This window comes from Strigops habroptila, chromosome 2 (assembly GCF_004027225.2).
Source record: "Strigops habroptila isolate Jane chromosome 2, bStrHab1.2.pri, whole genome shotgun sequence".
NCBI lineage: Eukaryota > Metazoa > Chordata > Aves > Psittaciformes > Psittacidae > Strigops > Strigops habroptila.
The window spans coordinates 110226064-110253685 of record NC_044278.2 but is presented as its reverse complement, the minus strand read 5'-3'; the positions used below and the strand labels follow the sequence as shown (position 1 = coordinate 110253685).

Genomic DNA, 27622 nt, shown 5'->3' with positions numbered 1-27622 from the left:
GTTTGACGACAGGAGTGCACCATGGTCTTTTGTTGTCGTTGTCCGGGTCTGCATCTGCAAAAGGCAGGAGAAGAAACTATGCGGTACCCATGAGAGTTACCCGTGAGGAAGCGCTGCCCAGGTGTCTGCGAGAGTCAGTGACTTAACCTTGGTCTGTGTCCTTGTAGAAGGCAGTTAGTGTCTGGCAGTGTGGTGGAGGAGAAGAGTGCTCCACTGTGTGGTGCTGTATTTGTCTGGGCCTGCAATTGCAGAAGGCAGGAGAAGAAAGTAAGCGGCAGCCACCGTCTTCCACATGGGCAAGCCCTGCCCGGGGCTGTGCCAGGCTGCATGACTTAACTTTGTGTCAGTGTCCTTCATAGAAGGAAGTGAATCTCTGGCTTCAGAGTGGATGAGGGCAGGAGTGCAGCGTGGTCTGGTTGTTTCCCTTTTGGTGCTTGCAGCTGTTAAAGAGAGGAGAAGAAATGACACAGCAGCCAGCGTGAGTCACTGTGGGCGCCAGTGGCCAGGTGTCTGCCAGCCTCATTGACATAACTTTTTGTCAGCATCCTTTGTTGAAGGAAGCGAATCTCTGGCTGTGTGGTTTTGGAGAGGAGGTCACGATGGTCTTTTGCTGTCCTTGTCTGGGCCTGCATCTGCAAAAGGCAGGAGAACAATCTATGCGGTACCCATCAGAGTTGTCCGTGAGCGAGTGCGGCCCAGGTGTCTGCCATAGTCAGTGACTTAACTTTGTGTCAGCGTCGTTTGTAGAAGTCATTTAAAATGTGGTTCTGTGTTTGACGACAGGAGTGCACCATGGTCTTTTGTTGTCGTTGTCAGGGCCTGCATCTGCAAAAGGCAGGAGAAGAAACTATGCGGTACCCATGAGAGTTACCCGTGAGCAAGCGCTGCCCAGGTGTCTGCGAGAGTCAGTGACTTAACCTTGGTCTGTGTCCTTGTAGAAGGCAGTTAGTGTCTGGCAGTGTGGTGGAGGAGAAGAGTGCGCCATTGTCTGGTGCTGTATTTGTCTGGGCCTGCAATTGCAGAAGGCAGGAGAATAAAGAGAGCGGCAGCCACCGTCTTCCACATGGGCGAGCCCTGCCCGGGGCTGTGCCAGGCTCGATGACTTAACTTTGTGTCAGTGTCCTTCATAGAAGGAAGTGAATCTCTGGCTTCAGAGTGGATGAGGGCAGGAGTGCAGTGTGGTCTGGTTGTTTCCCTTTTGGTGCTTGCAGCTGTTAAAGAGAGGAGAAGAAATGACACAGCAGCCAGCGTGAGTCACTGTGTGGGCCAGTGCCCAGGTCTCTGCCAGCCTCAGTGACTTAACTTTTTGTCAGCATCCTCTGTAGAAGGCGTTTAATATCTGGCTGTGTAGGTGCGTAGAAGGGTGCGTCGTGGTTGGTCCATTCCATGTTGGGTCTTGCAGCTGACATGGCAGAAGGAGAAGCAACAGCATCAGTCAGTCTTGTTGGCATGGGTAAACCCCTAGCCATGGCTCTGCCAGACTTGATGACTTAACTTTGCGTGAGTGTCCTTTGTAGAAGGAAGCGAATCTCTGGCTCTGTGGCTTTGGACAGGAGTGCAGCATGGTCTTTTGTTGTCCTTGTCTGGGCCTTCGTCTGCAAAAGGCAAGAGAACAAACTCTGCGGTACCCATCAGAGTTCTCCGCGAGCGAGTGTGACTCAGGTGTCTGCCAGGCTCAGTGACTTAACTTTGTGTCAACGTCGTTTGTAGAAGTCATTTAAAATGTGGTTCTGTGTTTGACGACAGGAGTGCACCATGGTCTTTTGTTGTCGTTGTCCGGGTCTGCATCTGCAAAAGGCAGGAGAAGAAACTATGCGGTACCCATGAGAGTTACCCGTGAGGAAGCGCTGCCCAGGTGTCTGCGAGAGTCAGTGACTTAACCTTGGTCTGTGTCCTTGTAGAAGGCAGTTAGTGTCTGGCAGTGTGGTGGAGGAGAAGAGTGCACCATTGTCTGGTGCTGTATTTGTCTGGGCCTGCAATTGCAGAAGGCAGGAGAAGAAAGTAAGCGGCAGCCACCGTCTTTCACATGGGCAAGCCCTGCCCGGGGCTGTGTCAGGCTCGATGACTTAACTTTGTGTCAGCATCCCTCATAGAAGGAAGTGAATCTCTGGCTTCAGAGTGGATGAGGGCAGGAGTGCAGCGTGGTCTGGTCCATTCCCTTTTGGTGCTTGCAGCTGTTAAAGAGAGGAGAAGAAATGACACAGCAGCCAGCGTGAGTCACTGTGGGGGCCAGTGCCCAGGTCTCTGCCAGCCTCAGTGACTTAACTTTTTGTCAGCATCCTCTGTAGAAGGCGTTTAATATCTGGCTGTGTAGGTGCGTAGAAGGGTGCGTCGTGGTTGGTCCATTCCATGTTGGGTCTTGCAGCTGACATGGCAGAAGGAGAAGCAACAGCATCAGTCAGTCTTGTTGGCATGGGTAAACCCCTAGCCATGGCTCTGCCAGACTTGATGACTTAACTTTGCGTGAGTGTCCTTTGTAGAAGGAAGCGAATCTCTGGCTCTGTGGCTTTGGACAGGAGTGCAGCATGGTCTTTTGTTGTCCTTGTCTGGGCCTTCGTCTGCAAAAGGCAAGAGAACAAACTCTGCGGTACCCATCAGAGTTCTCCGCGAGCGAGTGTGACTCAGGTGTCTGCCAGGCTCAGTGACTTAACTTTGTGTCAACGTCGTTTGTAGAAGTCATTTAAAATGTGGTTCTGTGTTTGACGACAGGAGTGCACCATGGTCTTTTGTTGTCGTTGTCCGGGTCTGCATCTGCAAAAGGCAGGAGAAGAAACTATGCGGTACCCATGAGAGTTACCCGTGAGGAAGCGCTGCCCAGGTGTCTGCGAGAGTCAGTGACTTAACCTTGGTCTGTGTCCTTGTAGAAGGCAGTTAGTGTCTGGCAGTGTGGTGGAGGAGAAGAGTGCACCATTGTCTGGTGCTGTATTTGTCTGGGCCTGCAATTGCAGAAGGCAGGAGAAGAAAGTAAGCGGCAGCCACCGTCTTCCACATGGGCAAGCCCTGCCCGGGGCTGTGCCAGGCTCGATGACTTAACTTTGTGTCAGCATCCCTCATAGAAGGAAGTGAATCTCTGGCTTCAGAGTGGATGAGGGCAGGAGTGCAGCGTGGTCTGGTCCATTCCCTTTTGGTGCTTGCAGCTGTTAAAGAGAGGAGAAGAAATGACACAGCAGCCAGCGTGAGTCACTGTGGGGGCCAGTGCCCAGGTCTCTGCCAGCCTCAGTGACTTAACTTTTTGTCAGCATCCTCTGTAGAAGGCGTTTAATATCTGGCTGTGTAGGTGCGTAGAAGGGTGCGTCGTGGTTGGTCCATTCCATGTTGGGTCTTGCAGCTGACATGGCAGAAGGAGAAGCAACAGCATCAGTCAGTCTTGTTGGCATGGGTCTGCCAGACTTGATGACTTAACTTTGCGTGAGTGTCCTTTGTAGAAGGAAGCGAATCTCTGGCTCTGTGGCTTTGGACAGGAGTGCAGCATGGTCTTTTGTTGTCCTTGTCTGGGCCTTCGTCTGCAAAAGGCAAGAGAACAAACTCTGAGTGCAGTTCAAGAGAGGTCAAGAAATGACACAGCAGCCAGCCTGAGTCACTGTGGGCGCCAGTGCCCAGGTGTCTGCCAGCCTCATTGACATAACTTTTTGTCAGCATCCTTTGTTGAAGGAAGCGAATCTTTGGCTGTGTGGCTTTGGACAGCAGGTCACGATGGTCTTTTGCTGTCCTTGTCTGGGCCTGTATCTGCAAAAGTTACGAGAACAAACTATGCAGTACCCGTCAGAGTTGCCTGTGAGCACGCGCTGCCCAGGTGTCTGCCAGGCTTAGTGGCTCAACTTTGTGTCTGCGTCCTTTGTAGAAGGCATTTAGAAAGTAGTTCTGTGGCTTTAAACATGAGTGTACCATGGTGTTTTGCTTTTATTGTCTTGGCCCGCATCTCTAAAAGGCAGGAGAACAATTTATGCGGTACCCATCAGACTTATCTGTGAGCAAGCGCTGTCGAGGCGTCTGCTAGAGTCAGTGACTTAACTTTGTCCGTGTCCTTGCAGAAGGTAGTTGGTCTCTGGCAGCTTGGTGAAGGGGAGGAGTGCACCATTGTCTGGTGATGTATTTTTGTGGGCCTGCAATTGCAGAAGGCAGGAGAACAAAGTAAGCGGCACCTGCTGTCTTGCACATGGGAAGTCCTGCCCAGGACTCTGACAGGCTCGATTACTTAACTTTGTGTCCTTGCAGAAGATGGCGAATATCTGGCTGAGTGGCTGGGGTCAGGAGTGCGCCGTGTTCCTGTCCTGCTCTTGTGTGATTTTTTGGGTCTGGAAGTGAAAGGAGGAGTAGCCTCCACCTGCCGCGCCTCAGGCAGCCACTGCCTCCTTTCCCGGGCCCAACATCTTGGCCTTCCCCTCGCTGCCTTATTCCTGCCCTCCTGCCTGAGCCCTGACTCACCCGCCTGCTCGCCTCCAGACTGCTCTGGCCCTTGTCACTGGTCAGCCCTTTATATACCCATCCTGGAGCCTTTGTTACCAACCCCTCTGGAATGGAATGTCCACCACCAGCATTCTATCCGCTGTGACACAGTCACCACCAACATTCTCTCCCCTGGGACATGGCTACCACGAATATTCCATCTGCTGGCACGTGGCCACCACCAACATTCTATCAGCTGTGACACCGCTACCACCAACGTTCTTTCAGCTGAGACACAGCCACCCTATCAGTGGGGCCCTTGGCTGCCAGGCGAAGAAGGCTGTCACTCTTTGACTTTGTTATACTCAGTGGGATGAACAAACCCCACAACACAGGCCCATGAGGAAAAAAGCCAACACAGAGAGCCCACTGTCACTCCTGTCTGTGCTGGAACACGGCCTGTTGATGTGGGCTCTCACCATCCTGTTCCCCCTCAGTTCCCCTGGCCTTCTCCCTGCTTTCAGGGCTGGGGCAGAGCAAGATGGAGCTCAGCATGAGAGTGCAGACAAATGAATGTGAAGTCTAAACACCAGGAAGCAATTCAAGTGTTTGACATACTGACCTAGTGCCACTGGGGCTGTCTTATAGCCCAGTATCCTTTGGATATACATGATAGTCGCAGATAGGATGAAGGACCTGGAAAAAATACACTAAATGCTTATTTTAATTCCAGTTGTAACATGTAGAATTCTGCTGTCTCCATGCATGGACAGTTCGCTCACACTTGTCTGCACAGAGCATGGTCCAGGGATCTGGATTTTGTCACTTCAGGTGCTGCGAGGAGACTCACATGGGCTGTAGACATTACATCAGGACAGGGCAGGGCTGGTGGGAACACGGCACTGCGCTGGTCTGCTCTGCCTGGGGTCTCAGGCACTGTGGAGACCTCCCAGTGTCAGTGGGGAACACTACAGATTAATTAATGTGCTCCAAGTTTAGTCTCCAGTGCGCTTCAGATATCATGAGATGTCTTGCCTAATCGTAAGAGGCCACTTCAGAGACTTCCCATACATAGATCCTGCATCAGACACGGCAGCTCTGTGGCTGGGAGGAAGCAAAGTGGATGAGGGAAGTTAAGTCTGGAAAAAGCGGTGAAGGGGTGGTTTTAATTTTTGTCTTTTGTTTATTTTAACTGGAAATAGGTTTTCCCAAGTGAAGCCTGTTTTGCCCATGAGAGTAATTTGTAAGGGATCTCCCTCTTTCTCTCTACCCAGGAGCTTTTTCATCCCATTTCTGTCCTGGAGGAGTGATTGAGTGGCTGGTGGGCACCTGGCAGCTGCCCAAGGTTAACCTGCCCCAGTAGGTTATGTACTGCAGTAATGCAGTTTGGAGAGTGTGTATTACTGCAGATATAGGGGGCAAGTGGTGGTCATTTTAGCTTATGAACTCTTCTGGTATATGGTTCTCAGATGGTTAGTGTTTCTAATCCTCTGAAAATTTTAACACATGTATAAGCCAGGTTGCTTCTGTGGAATAGCTCGTATGTATAAAACTGCTCAAGAGAACTTTATAATCAGGCACTTTTTCCTTTTTCCTCGGCAATCATCCTTATCTACTGTCTAAAGATCTAACCCTCACCTTGCTTACTTGTGAGACTAGCATGAGATCTTAAAGAAAATACTGCTGATCATGATCAAACTGTGGTAAGACCCAGAGATTAAGTTTTCCGGGAATACTCTCATCAGAAGGAGCAGACTGATGCACTTGATTAGACCTGGGACTAGTAACCAGAGCTTATTAATCCTGATGTTAGCTTTCCTGAGCATGATTGAGCAGTCCTTCAGCCTAGTTTGTAAAAGGACACATGAACAATCTCTGTAAATATTACTCAATGTGCAGTTATGTTGTATGCTGAAGAAATGGTATCTAGGATTTTTTTTTTTTTTTTTTTTTTTTTTATGGTCCCTATGTGCTTAATAAGTGATGCAATACTCTTAAAAGACAAATTATGAAATTCCCGGTTGTAATCAGATGAAATTCACATGATTGCCCACTTCAGACTGGAAATCCTCAAGCAGGATGACATCAAGCTCTCCTAAGCATTTGCTGCTGTTATTAATGTAGATATAGCTTGGACTTCCTGAATCAGGTAACACCCCAAACTTGGCAAGGACACCAGAGTTACTGAAAAGTGAATTTATAACCCATGTCTACTTTTCAATTTCCACCTTCTTAAAATCTCCAGTCCCTAAAAGCAGTGACAGATGAGAATCACCTGTTCTTCAGAAGAATGATTAAATCCCATACTGATCATTAGATACATGTTTTCCCTAAGCACTTCAGATTTTAGTCTGCATGTTATTCTTTCAGGGAGCATGTCTACCTTAGAAACAATACAGGCAGTGTAAAGGGTGAAGAACACATGGTGTTACTGAAGAATCAAAATTAAACAGTATTGACAAATTGAAAATTGTGAAGCAGCATGGGGACTACAGTATTTCCAGGAGAAATTTGAACCCATTTATCCGAATGCTGAATATCAACTCCATTCATTTACCACGGAACTGAATAAGTTATAAATTAAGGGTACGGTTCCTTAAGTGTCTTCTTTGATATGAAAATGTTGAAAACGGCTAATTAGTAATTGTTTCTTAAAATAACAGCTGATAAGTTGGTAAGATAGCAAAGGCCAGGCCAAATCTTATTAAACTTTTTTCTTAAAATTTAAGACTTTTATCCTAGAATGTTAGAAAACTCTGTATTACAAGTGGTGCTTTGCACATGCACATTTGTTTTTTTAATTTGCTCTAGGAAAATGGATTAATTACTTAAATTTAGGGTGCCTATTCACATTGCTGAGTTTCAGAGATTTCAGGCTGTGGGATTATCATTCAGTCCAATTCACTCCTCAGTCTTGGCTTCATGACTGACTAGTCTTCAAGATCTTCAACCTCACACTCTGACTCTTTGCATGCCTCACAACCTGGCTTCACCACCATTATCTGTATTAGGGAAAAAGAAATGAGGTCTGCATCTCAGAGCTTCCTCCCACCATGAAACAGCAACATTAGCAGAGTGTGCGCTGGCTTCTGGGAAATGTTCTCAAGTCCCAAAATTTCCATGTAGCTTTAAACTCCTTGCATAGAAAAGAGAATAGAGTGAAGCCTCCAGTGCTGTTCCAGATCACTTTTGAAAGAGTCCAGGACTTTCCATTACCTTTAACAGGGGCAGAAGAAGCCAGGAGGGAGCAGAGACAGGACACCTGACCTGTACTAGGCATCATATTACTTGTTAACTACTAATTACTAGTATTAACTACTATTTAATACTACAGCATGTTGTGCCCGGTGTATAAAATGAATGGAATTACCCAGAAGGGACCAATCACTGCTCAGGTCAGGCTGGGTATCGGTCAGTGGGTGGTGAGCAATTGCCTTGTGCATCACTTGTGGTTATTGTTTTGGGTTTCTTTCCTTTTCCTCTTTAGTTTTATATCTCCTTGTTATTCCCCTTATTATTAGAAGTATTATATTGTACTCTAGTTATTAAACTGTTCTTATCTCAAACCGTGAGGTTTACATTGCTTTGATTCTCCTCCCCATCTTGCCCCAGAGTGGGGAAGGGGAGAGTGAGTGAGTAGCTGTGTGGTGCTAATTTACCAACTGGGTTTAAACCATAACAAGGGATCATAGATCACTTCAAATTTTCGTTTCAAGTCTGCCACTGCAGTTTAAATGAAGATGGTATCATTAGGTGATCTGTTACGTTTTCTTGCATATCACATATCACACCCCATTGCATTTTATTTAATCACCCTTTTATTAAGCCTAATAATTTATAAATATATAGTCTTGTCTTTTCAGCAAGTGCTTTGGTGTCTACAGAATAGATTATTTTCTTCAATTATACTGTTGCAGTCCAGATGATCTAACTCTAAATAATCTCTGCTGTGAAATCTCCATATGAAATGCAGATAAGCAGCTGGCTGCATCTTTTCATCTTTTAGGAACATGACTTGCATGCACTTAACTTTCTGAACTTTCTCTTTTACCTCTGTTTTCACTGCATAAAAACATATAATCATAGAATCATTGAGTGGTTTGGATTGGAAGGGACCCTAAAGATCATCTAGTTGCAATCTGCCTTCTGTGGGCAGGGACACCTTCCAATAGATGAGGTTTCTTAAAGTCCTTTTCAGCCTGGCCCTGAACACTGCCAGGGATGGGGCAGCCACAGCGTCTCTGTGCAACTCTGCCAGTGCCTCACCACCCTCACAGAAAAGAATTTCTTCCTAATATCTAATCTAAATCTACCCTCTTTCAGTTTACATCCATTCCCCCTTGCCCTGTCACTACATGCCCTTGTAAAACCTCCCTCTTTAGCTTTATCATAGGCCCCCTTTAGTTACTGGAAGGCTGCTATAAGTTTTCTTGGAGCCTTCTCTTGTCCAGGCTGAACAAGCCCAGCTCTCAGCCTGATTTCGTAGGAGAGGTGCTCCAGCCCTCTGGTCATCTTTGTGACCCTCCTCTGGACTTGCTCCAAAAGATCCATGTCCTTTTTATGTTGGGGGCCCCAGAACTGGACACAGTACTCCAGGTAGGGTTTCACTAGAATGGAGGGGGGGGGGGAATCATTCCCTTGACCTGCTGGTTACACTTCTTTCAATGCAGCAGAAGTAAAACCTGTTCTTCTTACTCCATATAGCACAAGTATCCATTTGGCCACTACTATTAAAAATGCAAGCATCCACCTAAAGAATTTAGATTATTTTTCCAAAAGGAAGTGCAACACAATATTTCAGTATTACTGTTGGAAACAGGACAGGTAGAAAAGACAGCTGTACTGCTAGTGACACTAGCACCTACCTAGAATTGCATCTTTTTCTTTTCTTTCCAGCAATCCTAGACTATGACTTTATATTATATCTACAGAATGACTCTTGAAGAGAAGATAAAATCTAGAGAGAAGATAAAAATCATTAATCTTCATTAATATACTCCCTAGCCATACATCTAATCTGCATGTGAAAACAGCTAAATATAAACCTATGATTTTTTCATTCATTTATTAATTCTTGGTTTTGATAGATTCTAGATTGATGAGAGCTCTGGTTATTTGCACCTACATTCATTAGTATTTTTTCTTGTGCAATATAAGAAGCAGATAAACAAATTATCAGAAACAATCTATACAATGTTTTTGTACCCACATTTTACTTTCTTTTTCCTGCTGATCCCGTTGCCCCTGTGGCAGCCTCAGCTGTAGTGCTCAAAACATAGTACTGGAGTTCTGGAAGACAACTTCCTCTTTCAAGCAACAGAGGAGCCGACAAGGAGAGGTGCCATGCTTGACCTCGTGCTCACCAACAGGGAGGGACTGGTTGGAAATATGACGCTCCAGGGCAGCCTTGGCTCTAGTGATCACGAGATGGTTGAGTTTGAGATCCTCAGGACAGTGAGAAGAGAGAGCATGCAGCAAGCTCACTGCCCTGGACTTCAAGAAAGCAGACTTTGGCCTCTTCAGGAACCTCCTTAGTAAGGTTTCATGGGATATAGTGCTAGAGGGCAGGGGGGCCCAAGACTGCTGGTCAATATTCAAGGATCACCTGCTACGTGCTCAAGAGTGTTGCATCCCGACTAGAAGAAAGTGCAGGAGGAGGGCCAGGAGACCTCCATGGATGGACACGGAGCTGCTGAGGAAACTTAGAGGGCAAAAAGAAGCTTATAGAAGGTGGAAGCGAGGACAGGCGGCCTGGGAAGAATATAGGAGCATTGCCCGGGAAACTAGGGACCAGGTTAGGAAAGCTAAGGCCCAGCTAGAATGAAGTTTGGCAAGGGACGTAAAAGATAACAGGAAAGGATTCTATAGATACGTAGCAAATAAAAGACAGACGAGGGACAATGTGGGCCCTCTCCGGAAGCTATCAGGAGAACTGGCTACCATGGATTTGGAGAAGGCTGAGGTTCTTAATGATTTCTTTGCCTTCATCTTCACCAGCAAATGCTCTGACCACACCACGAAAGTCTTGGAAAGCAAATGCAGGGACTGTGAGAATGAAGACCTTAGGCCCACTGTAGGAGAGGATCAGGTTCGAGACCATCTTAAGAAGCTGAACGTGCACAAGTCCAAGGGACCTGATGAAATCCATCCATGGGTCCTGAAGGAGCTGGCGACTGAAGTTGCTAAACCACTGTCCATCATATTCGAAAAATCATGGCAGTCAGGTGAAGTTCCTGATGACTGGAAGAAGGGCAATATAACCCCATTTTCAAGAAGGGGAATGTGGAAGACCCAGGGAACTACAGACCAGTCAGCCTCACCTCTGTGCCTGGCAAAATCTTGGAACAGTTTCTCCTGGAAAACATGCTAAGGCACATGAAAAACAATGAGGTGGTTGGTGACAGCCAACATGGCTTCACTAAGGGTAAATCCTGCCTGACCAATTTGGTGGCCTTCTATGATGGAGCCACGGAACTGATGGACAGGGGCAGAGCAGTTGACGTCATCTACCTGGACTTGTGCAAAGCGTTCAACACTGTCCCGCATGACATCCTTGTCTCTAAATTGGAGAGACATCAATTTGATAGATGGACCACTTGGTGGATCAAAAACTGGCTCAATGGCCGCACGCAAAGAGTTGTGGTAAATGGCTTGATGTGTAGTTGGAAACCTGTAACGAGTGGTGTCCCTCAGGGATCGGTGTTGGGACCAGTCCTGTTCAACATCTTTGTCGGCGACATGGACAGTGGGATGGAGTGCGCCCTCAGCAAGTTTGCCGATGACACCAAGCTGTGTGGTTCTGTTGATACGCTGGAGGGAAGGGATGCCATCCAGAGGGACCTTGACACGCTTGTGAGGTGGTCCGATGCCAACCTTATGAAGTTTAACCAAGGCAAGTATAAGGTCCTACACCTGGGTCAGGGCAATCCCAGGCACAGCTACAGGTTGGGCAGAGAAGAGAGATTCAGAGCAGCCCTGCAGAGAAGGGCTTGGGGGTGTTGGTTGACGAGAAGCTTAACATGAGCCAGCAGTGTGCTCTTGCAGCCCAGAAAGCCAACCGTATCCCAGGCTGCATCAAAAGAAGCATGACCAGCAGGTCGAAGGAGGTGATCCTGCGCCTCTACCCTGCTCTTGTGAGACCTCACTTGGAGTACTGCGTACAGTTCTGGTGTCCTCAACATAAAAAGGACATGGAGCTGTTGGAGCGAGTCCAGAGGAGGGCCAAGAGGATGATAAGAGGGCTGGAGCACCTCCTGTATGAAGACAGGCTGAGAGAGTTGGGGCTGTTCAGCCTGGAGAAGAGAAGGCTGCGTGGAGACCTCATAGCAGCCTTCCAGTATCTGAAGGGGGTCTACAAGGATGCTGGGGAGGGACTCTTTCTTAGGGACTGTAGTGGTAGGACAAGGGGTAATGGGTTCAAACTTAAACAGGGGAAGTTTAGATTAGATGTAAGGAAGAAGTTCTTTACAGTGAGGGTGGTGAAGCAGTGGAATGGGTTGCCCAGGGAGGTTGTGGATGCTCCATCCCTGGCGGTGTTCAAGGCCAGGCTGGACAGAGCCTTGGGCAACATGATTTAGTGAGAGGTATCCCTGCCCATGGCAGGGGGGGTGGAACTAGATGATCTTAAGGTCCTTTCCAACCCTTACTATTCTATGATTCTCTAATTCTATTTTAACTTCGATAATATGAGCACATATCCGAAGTCACTTATTGTGGTTGGGCTTTTTTAAGTAATTCATGTATTTGTCCCAGAAATTATATTTCTTCCAATATACCCAACTAAAGTGGTATACCTAAACACGGAAGTAATGTAAATACGCGGAACAGCAATCTACGCTTTCACACAGTCTTACAAAAAGGGCTGATAAGCTTGAAAATTTTGCAAAACAGAAACTACTAATTGCTGCTGCTCTTACTCTCTGTCTTTATGAATTTACAGGCTAATTATTTGAATCAGTTTCAGTAGAATCATACATACCTGAAAATAAAGGTATTTTCAAAAATTGATTTGAATAGCATTGTAAGAAGAAAAAAACCTAAGTGTAGAATAAGTGTATAGTCCTTAAAAAGGACTGTAGAATAGCGTAGTGGGTTTTCATGTGGTCTTTCACTGTGTGATAATAATAGAAGTGAGAAACCTGAAATGTCACAGAATTTAAGGACATGGAAATTTGCATTTCAGAACTAACATACTATATAGCCTATGTCTCCCATGTTTCTCATGCTTTTTCGGATTTCAAGACCTTTTCGCCCTGTACCAAGACTCAAGACTCATAGTCCTCTGCACCTTATCGTGTGCACTCAATCTTTATGAAACTATTAGCAGTATGAAAAAAGTCGCTGTTCCCAAAACTGTGAGCCCATAAGATGTGGTTGAAGTTGTGTGGAGTCATTGGAACAAAACAGTAAATAATTTTTAGAAGTCTGTGACCAAACCCCAAAGTCTTCAGGTGTGACTTTCTCGCTTAAAGCTGGTATTGGTAGGATAAATATAACAAGAGGTTATAAACTGCTAAATGTATCATGCTGCTCTCAGTGCCATTTGGAGAACTTTTATGATGTGAACATATGAAACCATAAAAGGGACAGAGAAAACCCTGCTCCCATATGTTTAATTGCAAGTAGTAGAATAATATGACTATGTTGCCTCACCCAAATCATTAGGCTAGTGCTCTAAAATTGCAGTATAGGGCTAAATTATCTGAAAGTTAAGAGCAAGTCTAAGTTAAGTTGATTAAAATTTCACAGTCTTCTAGTGCACAGTGAGCATTTTAGTTACTCAAACCTACGTGATCAGGAATGCTATACCTGCAACCTTTTACTTTTCTGAAGGTTACACTTCCATCTTTACAATATGAATGAATTGGAATCATAGGTGTATTCTATGGGTCTGTCCACCTTTTCTTATTCAGAAATGTGAATTCACATGAAGATACAGATACATGCCAAAATTAGAGAAGACTGTGGAGGAAAATGAAATGTCAGATATTGCTGTATGTTATTTAATAGTAGCCACCAGTTGCTGCCATTAATTTTACAAGTGATTTTTCTTAGCAGCTGCTTAACATGAAGTTCTTCGTGAGATATGCTGCTGGAAGCAGCAGGAAAATTTTTGTTTACCTTGCTTCCTATAAACAATTAACTCCTCTTGCTGGATTAATTCACTATAGCTGCTCCATATACTGTGGGCCAAAACATGTGTGATAAAGAAGGCATTTTAATGCATGATGAACACTTAGATAATGGTATACATTTTATTGTTAATTTAGTAATATTTCTTCCTTTTTTTTTTTTTTTTCTTTTAACTATTGCTTTTTAATATAGCATCTGAAATAATGTGATATGAACCTCTGGAGAACAAACATAATTCTGCGTACTTTAATCTCATTTTATAAAAGCTATAATACATTTACATTTATTCAGACTTCCTAAACTATAGCACTTCTATTTCCACAGAAAGTGTTGATTATGGGCCAGTGTTTGTACAGGAGCCAGGTGATGTGATTTTTCCAACTGATTCTGAGGAGAAGAAAGTATCTCTGAATTGTCAAGCTCGTGGAAATCCTACTCCGACATACAGGTACCTGTTTTAGAATTTTTTTTTTTGTTAGTTTTCAGAAAATTACCCACTGCAATCCCACTCTGAGATTCAGCGTGCTTTGGAGAACAACATAACAGAAATGGCTGTGTGACACAAATGGCTTTCCTGATTAAATGCTTTTTCTGATTCTGAATAAGCAAGAAGTATAAGTGGTAGTGAATAAAGGCAAAGCAATACGTGAAATTACAAACTATGTTCTCTGTGCATCATATCTATCCATGTGGAGGGACTCCTTTTGTCCAGTTTTTTGACTTATGTCTGTAACAACCAGCAAGACCATGGCTGAGCCAAATCTGGTCTTTTCACTCACAAGTCCACCATTTCATTTCTTTGCAATCATTTCCTGTTGCCTATTTTTCCATACAGGCTATTATTCCACAGATAGCTACTATACAGATCTGTTATGATGCATCTGTGAGTCTGAGAGTTCAGTTTATTAATGGTGCTCACTTGCTGGTGGGAACAGTATGTTACAGTCACCTAACCCATTTGCTATATCAGACTCTACTCATGTTTTGTACAAATTACAAGTGATGTGGGAGGACTGGGGGAACATATAGTTGAATATTTTTTCCATATACCCTTTATCTTTTATTATACAGTCATTCTTCACTAATAAAGGGAACATCAGGACTCTTATCATTATGTTTTGTCATAGGTGACAATCATAATTTCTGCATTTTATTTTTTACCTTTGAAACTTAATTCGTTTGTGGATTCTCCTTAGACTTACTTGAATCACAGAACTTGCATTTCTATGGCTGGAAGAAATTCAGAGGCAGTACCATCTTTAGATATCCCCACCACAACAGCACTGAGTCTGCCTCTTTGAAATAGATGTGAGTCATTAAATAGATGTGATGCATGGTACACCCTCCTCAAGCAGTGCAGGCATGACTAAAACATGTAACATGGGATTAGGAATGAGCAACCAGAAATTTTTCAAACTGAAATTACATGAACTCCCCACCTTGTAGGATAAAAGCTATGTTGCATTCTTCCTTATTGACATTCCTTGTGAAATTTCTATTATGTTTGTTGCTTGTTGATTAAAAAATATATGTCTGTTATTTCCACACACTGTTGAAGTCTTACCAATCCATTAAAAATAACGTGACCATGGGGAAAATTCATGTATTCCCATCAAAAGAGGGGAACCCTATGTTCAGCTCTTCCAGACAACCTCATTCTTGTGGAGATTTTCTTTGGAGAACCTATGTCATCTCTTTTCTCTCTTGGTCCAGCTGGTTTTTGCATTTTCCATATGGAATGCAGTCAACAAATACAGACTTTCAGCATATTTTAAAGGGCAGGTACAAAGAGGACAGAGGCTCTCTTTTCACAAGAAGCCACACGGAGAAGGCAAGAGAGGTTTCATCTCAAAATAAGAAAGAAATTCTTACTGTAAGAACAATCATTCACTGGAACAACCTCCTCAGTGACTCTGATCACTGGATGTTTTGAAGATGTAATTGAACAAGGTGCTAGATAATCTCATCTAGCCTCCCTTTCCCATGAAATGTTGGCCCAAATGATCTTTCGAGGTCCCTTTCAACCTGGGCTGTTCTATGATTTGGTGATATCCATTTCTTCAGTTCTCCAGACATTCATTGGTGTCAGCTGCCTCACAAACAGAATTTCCTGACTGCTGTTTATGCAAGGACAGCTTTGACCCGAAAAGCCTAATTCTAACAGCACCGTTTAGCTTCTCCTCCTTAAGTTGCTGTCCCTTGTCTGTACAGCATATGCAATGCACACTATCATTCAGGGGAAAGGAAAAGAGATATAAATTACTTTGTGAGGAATATACTATTCTCAGGGCAGGTGCAAAGGAAATTTAGCCTCAAAAAAAGCTATAGATATAGGCAAAGGTTTGTTGTATGTCTCTGCCTAACCTTTGACATGTGAGATAGGTAGTGAAGAGAAGCGATATTTCCATATCACGCAAGACCCTGTTATCTGCAAGCACAGGACAATAGAGATATTTATTTAGACGGACTGTGAGGTCCATGCTGCTAAGAATTATTTTCAGCCAAAAAAAAAAAAAAAGGCACAGTACAATTTTTTTTTTTTAAGCTACATGAAAAGAACATACAAAACACTCAAAAATTCCACAATTAAGTTGTCTCTGCCATTTTAATTAACTAACTTCCTTAGACTGTGTAACTTATGACACAGTGTTCATAACCAGTTTACAAATTCTTTTTTTTTTTTTTTGCTAGGGTACTACTTCATTTTAGCGGAGTGGAGAATGCTCACATCATTTCAGATTTTCTTCCTTGCAAAGAGTTTTTTCCTCTTGTTCAAGAACTAAAAAAAATTAATTTCTTGAGTTTCATTCATTAAAGTATCTAGATGCATTGATTTAGGGAATAACTCCCTGAAATAAACTGATTCCATTTGCTCAGCATTCTACAAATCACACTTTAGTATCAGAAGTCAGGAACGGTACAATGAAGAACATAACCAAGACCTTCGATGAGGAATGCAGTCATTCATAAGCTTCCTGTGGGATCGCACAGGTCACCAGTGTTAAAGGCAGGTGCAGAGTTCCCTGAGATGCTGCTTCGCTACACTGCTTTCACTGCTTGTGAAACACCTTGTTTCCTATTTTAGGTATAATATATATGTATGTATATATATAACACATATAAGCTGGTTAGAGTTTTTTTGTCAGCATTATTTCCTGGTAGAAAAGGCAGTTGAAAAATATTTTTAGATTAATTTCTGTCTGCCTAAGCCAAATTGGAGTATTTTGAAATGTTATCTGTCACTTGCCTTCAAGAAAAAATGTAGCTGATTTTCCCTGTCATCTTGTTACCTTCTAAGTATTATATTTGAGGCTCTTTCCTCCCATATTTGCCAGGGTACGTAGAAGAAAACATGTCACACAATTCAGTGTTGCTGTTCCTCTTAAGTGCTTAGATTATATGTCAGGAATACAGTCACCCATTATAGACCCTAACATACATAGGCAGGCAGCCATCAAGATCTAAAGTTTTGAGGTAGCATTACAAAAACATATTTTTATACTGAATTTAACTGAAAATGAAAATACTGAAGGAAGCTAATTATAGGAACTGAATTTTGTGTCAGCTTCTATTTGGAAATGCTAAACCCTGTAATTTTCACTTTTTCCTGATCTAAATCTCCCATCATTTTTGGATGAAATGATTTTGCATTTTTATTTCTCATATATATATGTAAAAGTTAAATTTCTTTGTTTCATTTAAACTCTTAACTCCTTAATAAATTGTTCAAGATTAAAAGTTCCTCTTCCTTATAGCTCTGATATGTATAAATCTCCTTAAAAATGTAGTGAATACTACAGATATTTTCCTAATATCCTTTGCAATATAAAGGTATTGTCAACAGTGTTTCATTTCTTGCATTAAATGAAGCAGGGGTCCTCTGTGATTAGAAGTCCAATCATACGAAAAGGGGCAAATAATAGTTCCATAGTTTGTCTTAATTCTGACAATTCTCATTTTTGGATTAAGAAAAAAATCAGGGATACTTCAGCTGAATTCTTCAGTCTGTGCCTCACTCACCATGAATGTTGACAAGATAGGTTGAACTGATAATCATTTTGCTTGATTAAGGTTGCCTCTAGAGTCTAGATGTTGCCAAGTTCTTCCCTCTTTGCTGAACGCCAGCAAAGCTTGGCAATGCCTGGCAATTTCTGGAGGCAGTTTTGAAACTGCAGTATGACTGCAAACTAGCAATGAAGGAATTACTTGTGTATCACAATAGCTGTGCCATACCTGTTTGTGCTGCTTATCTCTTCTTTGCATTCTTTTAACCGCTTCATGTTCTATACATTTTGACATGAAAGCCAATCTAAAAAATCTTCTTAGGTGGATTATTATTCTTTAATTGAGATATTGCACCCCTCCCCAAAGGTTATTCCAGAGTACTGGAGTCTATTAACCTACCACACAAAATCTTTTTTCTTGCAGCCAGTGGACTATAGCAGGGTTTGTTATTTCAGTCTTTGGAGATGAATGAGAGGGGTGAGGCTTTTTGGCAGATAATATCCAGGGAAAAAAAACCAACCAAAACCCCAAATGCACTCACACAGCAGAAAAATTATGAGACTGCTAGGTCTCCATTTCTGAAACCTCAGAAAAAGAAGTGTTCATTCTAGAATTATTCAATGCTCTGGCTCTAATGTAATACTTTCTAGTATGTTTCCTACAGCCTGGCTTTTTCTACCCTATGTTCGCTCCCATCACTGTCCCTGTTGTTTAGGCTTCTCATTTCACTCCCAAACACCTCTCAAACTTAGTATTTCCTCTGCCAACTCCTCGTTTGAGCTTAGTTTCCATTTACCTCGTAGCTGCCAGGCATTACCCTTGACCAGCCAGTTCCAGTCTCACATGTCCCAGTCTTCTCTGAATTTTGTGTATACTGATCCAGCTGATATTATTTTGCCGTCGTCTGCTGCCGACTTCGTTTCACAACAGCCTGTGTACATAAATCTACCTCCCTGCTCTTCACAGTCCTTGCTCTTCTCCTTTCTGTATTTAAATCAGGTTTCTTTATTTTTTGAGCCCAGAAGAGCAAATGCTGGAAGACTAGAAAAGAAGGGTTCCTTGCCTTCATATAGTGCAGACAGCTCTGCTTACTCTAACCTCATCTGGGCCTAAGGCTTTAATGATAGAATATGAATTAAAACATTGATTATTATAAGCACAGTAGAAGTCCTATTTTTGACATAAAGGATGCATTTGCTATCCGGGTTTCAAGTCTGAAGCCTTTGTGGATGATAGCGTTTTCGGGAGGGCGAGGGAAGAAAAAAAAGAGGTTACTAATTTGATTCAGCATAGGCAAACAAAGAATACACTTTCTTCTCACGGCCAGAAGATCTGTTTTTTCTTGTGGGTTGGATTTTTTTCAGAAAAACTTTTGTCAGGCATATTTTGTGGAATGTCTCCATCCAAAGCTTTGCCAAAGAAATGGGTTCCTGCCCAGGGTATCTTTAAGTAGTTGTCATCCTTATAACAACTGGGGCTGTCAGCTTTTATATACTAAGCTTGATGCCTTCGTTTGGCCATAAAATGCTCAAGTAGTTTCTCTCTTTTTTCCTAAGATGGCTTCGAAATGGAACTGAAATCGACATTGAAAGTGATTATCGCTACAGTTTAATAGAAGGAAGTTTGATGATCAATAACCCCAGTGAAATGAAGGATTCTGGACAGTATCAGTGTTTAACCACCAACATGTTTGGCAGTATTTTAAGCAGAGAGGCTGTTCTACAGTTTGCATGTGAGTAATAATTTTTTTTAACATGGATAAATCAGATCTTTAGATTGCTTGATAAGGGTCTAAATTGTAATTTGAATACATTACAGAAGTTATACTGTCCACTGACTTTGTTGGGCTAGGATATCTAAATTAGAAATAAAATGTTTCGTGGGAAAGAGTGGTTTTCTGTGGACTTCTTTTAAAATAGAACAGTATCAGGGAAAATAACTCTATTAGGTGATCCCAAATGCTGTCATTTGATGAGGAACATACTGCAAAGATACGTTTCACTCACTGCTAGTTTCTTGAAACGTATCATTTTGCCACACTATCTGAGCAGGAAAAAGAACTGTTAACTTAGAGTGGGATAAACTGCATCTGTATCTGTAGGATAGTCTGCACCTAGAACTATGAGCATAGTTTTGTATGTATATATGTGTATAAATGTTCATGTTTTATGACCATGTTTATGCATACGTATAATACATACCTTTCGAGACTGAGATTTTTTTTTTTTTTTTTGGTTGTTAATGGAAACTGAACATGTCGTATCAATGCCTTTGAAATCATTTACTACAGCATACCTTACAGAAGCCATCAACAATTCATGATCCTAAGTAAATGGTGTGGTCTATCTATAGCATGCTCGTTTTCAAACATATTATAAGGAAAAACAAGCCCAGAATTTCAGATATTTTGCTTCCAACCCTAACTTACTTCCATCAGTTTACAAAGCAACAAACACCATTTTAGTGCTTTATGTAGGCAAAACCCACCATGAGGTGTTTTGCAGAGATGCAAAATGAACTGCATCCTAATTTCTTAACTCCTGTGAAAATAGGACATTACCATGAAAGATGAGGCAGATCTTTGTACAGATACAACTGGAAAACAGTGGGGTTAAGGAAAAGTTGCCTACCTACGTGTCTGCTAACACACCTGGTAGCATGGATAATTCAGCAGAGATAGTGTGGGGTCTGAGATTCTCCATTAATCCACCCCTTCCCACTAAAGTCAGACTTCTCAAATCTATAGCTTTAGTCTTATCTGCTGCAGATCCTGTCAAGGTATTTGTTAGCAAGATCATGGAACTAACCAACCACTTCTGAGCTGGGAGCACTACTGACATTTCTCTAAATTTCTTCATGCCAAGGCAGTATATTTAAAACCTCTAACATCACAACAATGGTCTCATCACAGCGTTATTGAACCTCAGTCTTAGTCATAGCTCTGAGAAAATTCTATTATGTTTTATCTTTTTAGACAAGAAAACTATCATAAAACAAGTCACTTGGTTAGAGAACCCAACAACTGGTAGATAGAGATAGTTCCAGGGCTCTGAACCTCAGATTTCTGTTCCCATTTCAGGAGCATGGCTAACAGGTGACCATTTGACCTCCAGCTGAAAAAAAACACAGTAAGAGCTTGAGCTCAAACAACAGAAGGTTTATTAGTTTCAGTAGCTCACACTAGACCATGTCGCCCAAGACTCTGTCCAGCCAGGGCTGGAGCATTTACCACTTCTTTGGGCAATCTGTTCCAGTGCCTCACCACCCTCACAGTAAAGAACTTCTTCCTTATATCTAACCTGAACTTCCCTGTTTAAGTTTGAACCTATTACCCCTTGTCCTATCACTACAGTCCCTGATGAAGAGTTTATTTTTATTGGATTTTTAAATTATTGTTAGCTTGCACACCTGCTTTTGCAGGTATCAAAGTTGTTACATTATAATGGCTTGAATGTGATTTCTCTTCATTAAGGTATTTACTTGGAAATTGCAATGGAAGTTTCTCAGGAAGGTTAATGGAGGAATGCTAGCTGGAAATGCTGAGGTGTAGCTAACAATGCAACAGAACTTGTGAGAAGAGAAGCTTATATCACAGAAATGTTGTAGTAAGTCAGATCCACAGTAAATTTGAAAGAAAGATTTTCATTGTGATTTCAGCTTTAAAATATCTCAGACATTGTCTTGAGTTTGACCAGAAAGTTCAGATAAATTTTCTTGAGGAAAAGAATGTAATACCTTCATCCTGTTATCTTGGGTGATATAAAGTTTACACTGGTTCCCAGAGTACTAATACTCTATTTCCTTTAGGAAACTGGAATGTGCTTTTCTGATGCTTAAAGGGAATAGTTACTATACAGCATGAAGGATGTTTTTATGATTTAAAACATAATGTTTTTGATACCTCTTCATATCTAGGAAAACTTTTGTAGTGTTATCACAATCTTTCTGAAATAAATAAGGAAATTTTCCATATGAAGATATTTTAACGTATGTTTATACACACACACACAAACACACATATATTTATACATTTCATTTATTAATAACTCTTTTCTCTTTTTCTTTCATTGAAATTCATTAATTACCTGAAATCAACTTTGGGTGAGGCAATTAAATGGTCTTTAGATCAGACTGTTTATTCAGTAATTAGCATTGAGCTCTAAAGCATTCTGTAGATAAGTAGAGATGCACTAGACAACGATTAGCTTATATTACCCTGAAATATAACGATTTTTTAAATGTCATGCTTGTGATGAAATACTGTAAGGTAAAATTTCAGTATAGTTCAAGTAGGATATTTTATAGCATTCATAGAATCATGGAATCTTAGAATCAAAGAATGTTTTGCATTAGAAGGGATATTAAAGATCATCTAGTTCCAACACCTCTGCCACGAGCAGGGACACCTTCCACTAGACCAGGTTGCTCAAAGCCCCCTCCAACCCATCCGTGAACCTTTCCAGGCATTGGGCAGCCACAGCTTCTCTGGGCAACCTGTGCCTCACCACCCTCATAGTGAAGTATTGCTTGTTACCAGCAGGCTTATATGTTAACATGTCTCCAGTTATTTTCAGTGAGACAGAAAGTAAAGCGCTGAAAAATACGTTTCTAAGGAAAGATTCTAACCTTAAAGTAATTAAAATAGTTGGTGCCCTGCAGTTTTACTGGGCTCTAATGGCTTGAAGGGTAATTTATAATCCCAAGGATAAACCAAGGCATTTCTGATTATGAGATACAAAGCTACACATAATGGCATTCAGTTTCCCTTTTTTCACTGAAAGCCACAGATTCCAGAAGCTTAGAAACTTACTATTTTCACAGAAAAATTAAAAAAATTAAGTTCATGGGCTTGCTTGAATGCTCTTTACTGCTGTGGCAAATAGCTATGTCTTTGCAGCTTGAAGAGTTGTTCTTCTAATTAAAGGAAAGGAAACAGCAGGGACCATTAAACAAGGCCTTTGACACTGTCTTACAAGTAAAATGAGCAGTAATGTGCCTATGCAAAATTCCACAAAACTTGAAGAGAAACATGTTTATTACATTGGCTCTTAGTTTTTGCACAATTGCATGGCCAAAAGCCCAGTAACTGGGCATTGATGCTGCATTACAAGTATAAATGTTTGTGTACTATGCTGTTTGAATACATGTGCATAATTAAAGTAGGACTTTGAAATACTTATACAATGTATTTGAAAGAGAAAAATATAAAATTAACATTATTTTATGTATGTTTAGAGATATAACTTTTGAAATAGCCTCCCGTATCACTGGTTATTTTTATGGAGCAAAATGGAAAGACCAGCTATATGCAGTTAGAGGTCTGCATGAAATTTTAAACTATCATAGCACATATTTATGAAGATTTAAACTCAGAAGAAGTTCTCTTTTTTTCTCTTTGCACTGCCCAAGGTAATGCTTTTTAATGATATTTTAAGAAAGTAAAGGCGGAGGGGGGAAGAGAAAACCCCATGCTGTAACAGAAGTTGAGGAGAAATATGTTTTTGTTTTTCAATAAAAGCACCTATTGGCCAGGAATTCCTTTTGACTTGAATCAAATTTTATGCTGAAAAATTGGGAATAAAAAGCCCAGAGATAATACTGACAAAAATGTCAAGCAAATCAGAATTACTTCATCTTACTCCTTTGCCACTTTTCCCTGATGAGAATAATTTCGTAGAATCATAGAATGCGTTGGTTTGAAAGGGACCTTAAAGATCATCTAGTTCCAACCCCCCTGCCATGGGCAAGGACACCTTCCCTGGACACCAGACCAGGTTGCTCAAAGCCCCAGTTCTTGATTACAGAAATCATATGTTTAAAGTCACATTTCAGAGGTTTGTGCATAACAGGTTGTTGTAAACATAAAAAGCTATCAGTTTGGTAGTTTCAAATGTGATTTATACTTCACAAACACAAGTAATAGTTCACATGCGAAGTATATTTTCTTAAGAAGATTCTAATCAGCTCATTAAAATGTAAGAGCGTTAGAGGGATAATTAATGAATTCCTTTAGCCCATCTTAACGTTAATGAATTTTGTAGTTCTGGGTGTGGCTATCTCTACGGAAGAGTTATTCAAATCCCATACATCTCTTTAAAGATTCTGCAGTTAATGGAAATAGAAAACAGAAATACAGTTATTCTAGCTTAACTTTTTACTGCATTAAGAAAAAATGTGCATATATGAAGGCAAGAGCATCAGCCAAATAAAGCAACAGTAGTGACTTGAACATGAGAAATTGGAAAAAATACAGTTTCCAAACTAACTAAATCTACCTGCCTTACTGCACAACAGCTGCATATTACTGTGCTGGGTTCCGCAGCCTCTCTTTGGAGCAGTGTGCTACAACTTTGGCTACAACATTGGATGTATTTTGTGCTTACCTTTGCCACATGTACAATCTCTGTATTCCATTAGGTCACAAAATAGAGTTGCTTTTCTCTGTCTGTGGATTATTCAACCTTTCACAAGCCTACCATCTCTGCGATATTTACTATCCGGGCCAAAAAAATAGGGAAGTGTTAGGGGAAAATAACTTCTCACCTGTCATTTATGGAACTCATCACTGCATTTTCATTAATCTGATTGTCACTGGCTTCTTTGTATCATTTTCCTTCTTTCTATTAAATCTATTTTCTCATTTAATTTACAGAGAAGGCTATTGATTAGCTACAATTTAAATGTCTTTTTCCAATTGATCAGTTACCATGACTTTCCAGTGATGTACAGAATAAGAAGTCGGCCATGATGCAGACATATAAATCAATAGTTTTCTGGGGAGACAGCCTGTGCACTGCCTGTTCCATCACAGCACACTTCTGACAGCCTGTAAGCAAATTTGGCTCCTTAAGAAATGAGCCTAATGATCCATGTCTTCTTTTTTGCTTTCATGCTCCCTGGACATCTTGTTAGGTTTACTTCATAATTTCCTAGTATTTATTTATAAAGACTTTATTTAATTACAACCACGAAACACGAGAAAAAACTTGATTTCTCATATTAATTCCAGAATATGCAATGTAACAAAATGTTTCATCATGTTACAATATGGATGGTTTTTTTTCCAAACCATAAAGCTAAACAGTATTAAATACTATACAAGAAAGACAAGAACAAGCTGAAGTGGGAAAAGAAATCCGAATGTGACTATCACACTTTGATTTTTAAAAACATCCCTGATTATCCTGTAATACGGTGTAAGTTGGGCATTGCTTTGCTCTGAAACCATCAAAGCAATGTGAATAATCTTACTATGTTGGTTAAGAATAGCTATAGCTGCAATAGTGATTTACACTATAAAACTTTCAGGGTTTTTTCTGCATAATGTCAAGTTGCTGTTTTTAGGAAATGCATGCTTAAGAGACACCTACAACCCGGGGGTATGTGCCAGGAGAAATTAATATTATGTAGGACTGGTTGCATTTTATATTCATAAATAGTTTATTAATTGAAGGATACAATTCAGTGAACCTGAGATTAATATGAATTTTTGTCACACTCCACAAAGACTTTCATGTAAATGAAGAATGAAGAAATTGTGTTATCTTACTGAAGGAAGGAATCTGACTTCTAGTTCAGATTTGGAGACTCTGCTTCCTATCTCTTCCATTATTTATTTGTGCAAGGTGGGACATTTTCACAAGATTTTGTGAGATCTTTCTTACAAAACCACATTTCAAGGGTAAGGTTTTCAGGTACATGGATCAACCCCCCAGGCCACAGTTTCGCACTTAAATGTTCAAACACGTGGACATACGTACTTTACAATTCTGCAAATCTATCCCTTTCTTTTGTTAACAATCAGAAAGAATTTTAAACTGAAAGGTAAGATGGTTTTTTCCCTTTTAAAATAAGTAAGAAATGAAGTTTTGAATCAAATTAGAACTTTTTGTTTGATTTCAATTTTGGAAAACGAAGTTATTTAGATCTTAGCTGTGATGATATTAATCTGTTTATAGAAACATTCAGTGTATACAACTGAGTTCAATGGTGCAATATGTGAAGAACTTTGGCCCTAGTCTAGCAAAGTATTTAATCCTAAAATATTTGCATACTCTTTTTGAAGTTGATAGGATGATGAACGTGCTTAAAATTAAGCACATTCTTTGTTGTTGTTAAACATGAGAATTTCTAAAGCAAGAGTTGAAACAGTCTGTCTGGATTAGTTACCATATTGTCATCATTACAGACACATAATAGGCTTAATTAAGCCTTCTGCCATAAATTTTGTAATCTTTTCTTTCTAAAAGTGAATAAATAGCTTAGAATAATAAACTTCATGCCTTGAAAATAGCACAAGTCATTACAACTCCTTTTATCCAGCAGTTCTCAAAGAAGCTTTCCTGTTGGAAAAGATAGATCTGGGTTCATCTTTGTGGCTATTGTGAATTTTTGATGAAAATCTGCCTTCAACCTTGCTTTACATAGGTGAATCTTTTATCCAAGCCTGAAAGCATGTCTGAAGAAATAAATGAAATCAGCACTTGAGAGGTCACCTAAAATTGTGAAGAATTTCTGACAAGAATGCCAAAATAAATGAGTATTTTTCTGTTGTTCAAATTTCCCAACAGACCATTAATTGATATTGTCAGACAGTAAATCTTATGGGAGTTCAACTGGATTCAGGAGTGATATACATTGAAAGCTTCTGGAAAAACAAATACGCAGCTTGTCTGCTGGAACTACCCTCCACACAAAGCATGCAGCGTATCTTCACAAGTGGTCTCTTGACCTGACCTACAGTGTCAGTAACACCATAAGAGCAGCTAAGAGCTCTGATAGACCTGCTGTTGTGTGTATTTCTGTGCCTTCAGTTCTGCTTTTGAAGCCACCTGAGACTTGCATCAAATTTCTGTTTTTCCGTTGCTACATCAGCATTTAAAGACCAACTGCCTTGTCCCCCAGTATTAGATTGGTTAAAGAGCAGAGGAATCCCAATTCTTTCCTACAGACAAGAGCAAATGCTTTCTGTCTTTGAAGGCAGGAGAAGGATGTGGAAATTCTCTTTTACCTTCTCTCTGCTGCTTTGAATGAGTATCTCGTCAGTTCCAAAAGGGGTTCTGTGTCTAAGCTAGTAAATTAAATGTTCCCTAGCACTGAGAACAAATCATACGGAAAGGTCCATATCCATACCTGTAAACTCCTTTATCTCCCAAGACACAGAATCTTTTGGGAATGACCCCTGTCGCTGCTACTAACATCGAAAATGTGACAAGAATTGGCTTAGAGAAGGCTATGGTCCCACCAAAGAATCCCGCAGATACTTCTAATGCTGTGAGAGTGTCTGTGAAGAAAGTCCAGTACAGGAGATTTTTCACTGTATTAGTATAGATAAAGTCTGACTATCTTGAATCGAGAGGCCTCAGAATACTAGGGAAAATGCATACACTATGTTTTTTGTATGTGCATCAGACATGCCATAGCTGTATGAAATATTGTAATTTTATGATTTCTACTATGTGAAGAAAATGATGAAAAGTTTTAATGCTAAAAAGCACTAAACAAAGCTATACATATTTTTGTCTAGTCTGTGTCCATCCTTCCTTAATTCTCAGTCTGCATCTTGATTCTAAAATACAAGGTTATAAAATATATAGGACAGACATCTTAAGATAGGAGATTAAGTCTTACGAATCCCAGCTACACATGAAGTCTTTCTTAAGGATGACACTCAGGAATACAAGACGACTGTAGTAACAAGCACGGTATTCCAGAGATATTCTGTAAGGCAAAAATATTAGACATTCCTTGTTTCCTAAAAGAGGCTGGTTACTGCACATGTGTCCATACAAACAACTAACACATTCCTTTGATTTTCTGTGGTGAAATCACACATTACCTCAGCCTGAGAGGGCCATTTCGTCAAAGTTGAGAGCAAAAACTCAGGAAGCTCTAAAGCAGCAACCCAGAAGCGTTTATTCTTTTGCATGGTAGTATTAGAATGAAGGCAGCTTGAAAAGTTGAGGTCAGATCCCTAATTAGGTACTATACATCAATACAGTGCAAATTTGATTCTCATTATAATAACTTAGTAGCTTCAGAAAAGAGTATCAATTCTGGATGTACTCCGTTAAGCAACATTTATTATCTCATTCCATTT

At 41.1% G+C, this 27622-nt stretch overlaps 1 protein-coding gene across 6 annotated transcripts in view; it reads left to right on the top strand.

The window, feature by feature from the left end:
• Positions 1-27622, top strand: part of CNTN5 (contactin 5) — a 642678-nt gene that overhangs the window by 394554 nt on the left and 220502 nt on the right. For all 6 annotated transcript variants that reach the window (XM_030475688.1, XM_030475690.1, XM_030475689.1 and 3 more), the window contains 2 exons: positions 13843-13966; positions 19080-19255. In XM_030475688.1, the coding sequence (XP_030331548.1) occupies positions 13843-13966; positions 19080-19255 (300 nt within the window). The remainder of the gene's footprint in view (positions 1-13842; positions 13967-19079; positions 19256-27622) is intronic.